The sequence below is a fragment of the Gavialis gangeticus genome, unplaced genomic scaffold (genome assembly GCF_001723915.1).
Source record: "Gavialis gangeticus isolate Ggan-Ray unplaced genomic scaffold, GavGan_comp1, whole genome shotgun sequence".
Classification (NCBI taxonomy): domain Eukaryota; kingdom Metazoa; phylum Chordata; order Crocodylia; family Gavialidae; genus Gavialis; species Gavialis gangeticus.
The window spans coordinates 24,101,975-24,105,872 of record NW_017728996.1 but is presented as its reverse complement, the minus strand read 5'-3'; the positions used below and the strand labels follow the sequence as shown (position 1 = coordinate 24,105,872).

Genomic DNA, 3,898 nt, shown 5'->3' with positions numbered 1-3,898 from the left:
GTTTTATAATGGAAGAATTATGGGATCCCTGCCTTGAAAAGGAAGCACAGGGCTTCATACTTAATGGGGTATGTTCAAAGAGACTAAATAAGGGGAGAAATATATGGGTCATGTTACTATATCAAATATATATGGTTTTTCCTTCACTGATAGCAATGGTTAAGAAATATGCTTGGAAGTAAACCATGAGATTATATTTCATAGGCCCTAATCCTGCAAAGATTTCAGTAATAATAATGGCTTCAGTAAGGCCAATCTTATGCATAGATACATTCATGCTGAAGCTTTCACTAAACTGGGGATATATTTATGGCTAAGATGTTTTACTTTTGAGTTTTAAAGAACTCTAACTATGAGTGGAATAAAAAGAACCATTTGACATGGATTAACCAATAAACTTTTATTTACAAGAATTCTGAAAATAATTTTTTCAGATGCTAATTAAACTTTATTATTTTTCATACCTTCTCATTTTTAATTATTATTGACCAAGATATTACAGGCAGCTTCTATCAAAGATATTTCAGATGTCCAAAATTGATTTTTTTTCTTTTTTTTCATATCTCAAAATATTTAGTTTTGAATGTTTTTGTATTTTTAATTTTATCTTCTTAGATACAGAAAACAGATTAAATTAATTTAAAAAACTGGTCTGAACACATCTGTGAGCTTGAAATAAATTCAGCTTAGAGCTGAACTTCCTACTCCAAAATATAATGTTTTATATAAGAAAAATATTTGATAAATTTAAGTGTTTGTTTATTTTTAAGGACATTTTTAGTTACTGGTTCAGACAATAAGATGTTTTCTAAATAACAGGCAGATTCTGAGTGAGACTTTAAAATCAACATTATCAGAGGTCAGGGTTTTCTTAATTATGTAAAATTTCTGCAGTAAAAGGCCTAAAGTTTTAGTTCATATTTGCAGTATATCATGATGCCGTATGTCTAATTCAAGAGCAATCTAGCTATTACTCAATGGAAGCTAGAACCATAACCATGATGCAACTGGTCTGCAAGAAAAGGGTGTGTTTTCTTTTGTTCTTTGAAGGCCACTTGGTGGTTGATTTATGAAATAGCATGGCTAGAAACAACCAACACATTCCATTCCAATGGTAACAAAGGAAATATAAGATGACCCGAGCCTGAAATGAAGGCCAATTACACATACTTTGAAATATGCAGCACCAACTTGCCTGCTGGCACAAAACTGAACAAAGAGGATATGCTTAAAAAAAACATTATTTTGTTGCCCATCTTCTCTCTTACTGAAAAAATATGTCAATATTAAATTTGAGCTCAGGACAATCTTCTACTGGATCCTGCAGTGACATAAAACTGATGTGCTTATGACAACATAATTTATTGTGATGGAAATGATTGTAATATCATGAATTCTTTATAATAAACTTCAGGATTCATCATCTGGAGAAGGGAACTTAAAATCTCTTTATCATGTGGGAAACAGCCATTTTGTTTCAGAACATCAGATCAGGCAATACCCATTTCTTGAACCAAAAAGTTAAAAGTTTGAAGCAACAGCATATTCACTTTGCAAGATAGTCAGCGTAGGCAATTCTCACTATTCTTAACAATTCTAAACGTAACTTGAGCTTCAATGACACGCAGACTTCTTAAATAAGTGTCTTAAGAACAGCTATACTTGTGGGTTTCTGTTTAATTACTTCTTCTTCATTATCAGCCTATTCCAAAGAAGGCTGAAGTGCAAATTAGGATTTTCTTCTATTTCACCATAAAGATGTTACCATACATATGCAAAGAGTGATGGATCATGCTCTGTCTCCAGGGAAGCTGAACTTTCCAAGGGACTTTCCTTTGCTTCCCTCAGCTGGGATAGAGGCAGGGCACCACAACCTGCTGCCAGTATAGAGGTAGAAATCTACCGACTCAAATGCAGAGGGGACCAGAGCAGGACTTCAGATATTATGGTGGAGAACACTGGGTTGTAGAGCAGGTAGGATGGAGGCTGCGGCTGAAGTCTAACAGAAATAGAAATGGAGCTGGCAAGTGATTGGGGCTGAGAGCCAGGGAAATGGAAAGTGGCAGGAAGCCAGTAGGAGAGGGGAAACTAGGTTAGAGAGGGGGAGGAAGGACAACATATCTAAGGAAGAGATAGGATACAGGGGGAAAGAACTAGAACTGGCTGGGAAAAGTGACAGGATAAGGAGATAGGGAAGTCAAGAACACTGTTTATATGCAATGCTTGGTACTATATTTGTCTTTATTACTACCAGCCCATACTTAAATGCCTGCACAATTTGTTCCTGTATTTAAAAAAGAAAAAACAAAAACAAATAGTCTTCTGCAGGACAATAAGGATCATATATTAGCAGTGCTATCTGCATAGTTCCTAACTCTGCTGTGTACAATCTTCTAATCAATTATGTTGCACTAAAATCCATTCCAAGAAAGGAAATTTGTTTAAATCACCAACAGTGAAAATCATACTGCCATATAGGTGTTTCATTTTAGAATTCCCAGCTGCCCTAATGTACGAGAGAAAGACAGCTGTGCATATGAAAGACAAATATACAGAAACAGAGATCTATGCCTATGTCAGCACAAATTAGAACAGTAAATCTCCAAATTATTATTACAGGGCCTAATCTAGAGAAAAATTGCTGACAATTCCAATTCCAAATGAAGTGGTAACTGCATTTTCCAAAAATCTCCAGCTCTAAGCATAAAGTAACGTGGAAGGAAGGAACAGGAATGGGCCAGAACTGAAATGTATGATTATAGGGACCTTCCCACCGATCAATAAAGAGGAGGATACTGACAGAATTTCAGCTCACAGTCTAGAGATTAGTGGTCCCAAGTCCTTGGGCTACTGCTTTCACACAAGTAAGCCTGCATAATTTTGCTATAACTGACAGAACTTTAACACATGGCACCTTAAGGAAAAGCATGTTTACTCCAAAGGCAGGGAGTTCAAGTGGAATATTCCTTCTGCCAGGGGTAAAAGCAACCAAATACTGTCCTTTACCTGAGTTCTTCACGTACTTCCATCACTGTGTGGCCAGACATGATGAATATCTCATTCATGGCATCAGTGAGCATACGACAGGAGTAACCAATGTTCATAGCAGTTTCTGAGGGCCATAAATACCAGTTTAGGTTAAAATATTTTTAATTGAATTGGTAGTCATTTCAGTGTTAACATCATCAGTATGTACTGACAATACTGAACTACCATAATTAAAGTCATTGTCTAATATACTTACTGCATAGTATTTAATAAATCTGCACTTTCTCTTATGGGTCTATTATTTTTAATATAGTAATGCTTAGAGGGTTCCATAGTGAAAAGGACCACAAATATATACTGGGAGACCCACTGCATGTCCATAGAAACAAAAAACTAGAAAATCAATAAGGCTGGGAGGAAAGACTGAGGCACAAAAAAGCAAAATGTATTGCCCAAGGTAATCATTTGCTGGACAAAGATTGATCTAAGGTATTAATTAGGAAGACTAGGTGAATATTAATGCAGCATAAGTTACTGAACTTGATATAGGATGCAGACATTTTTACAGTGAAAGGAAGAATGGAGGGAAAGGACCAAAGGGCAAATGAAAATGTTATGGAACAGGAGTAAGTTATAACAGCAAACTGTATGACAAAAGACAGATGAAGCCCTCAAATTAAATCAATAGTCTTTCTGATAATAAGATCCTAGACAGACTACAAGAAATACATAACCAGAAATGGATAAAAAAATTAACTACATGGAGAGGTTTTTAGAAAAACTCATGAAAAGAAGATGGCAAATTCTAAGGCTGGTAAAGGAGAACTGAAAAGTCAGTAGAGAATTTAATTACAGCTGCATATAAACAAACATCCCAACAAGAAGCAAGGGGGGCAGGAGTGCCCGAAAG

General features: G+C 35.7%; 1 protein-coding gene across 1 annotated transcript in view; it reads right to left on the bottom strand.

Annotated features, from left to right (window-relative positions):
* The window catches only part of ATP8B4 (ATPase phospholipid transporting 8B4 (putative)), a 247,388-nt gene that overhangs the window by 48,225 nt on the left and 195,265 nt on the right, over nucleotides 1-3,898 (bottom strand). The window contains 1 exon segment of the mRNA XM_019504155.1: nucleotides 3,007-3,112. Within this exon segment, the coding sequence (XP_019359700.1) occupies nucleotides 3,007-3,112 (106 nt within the window).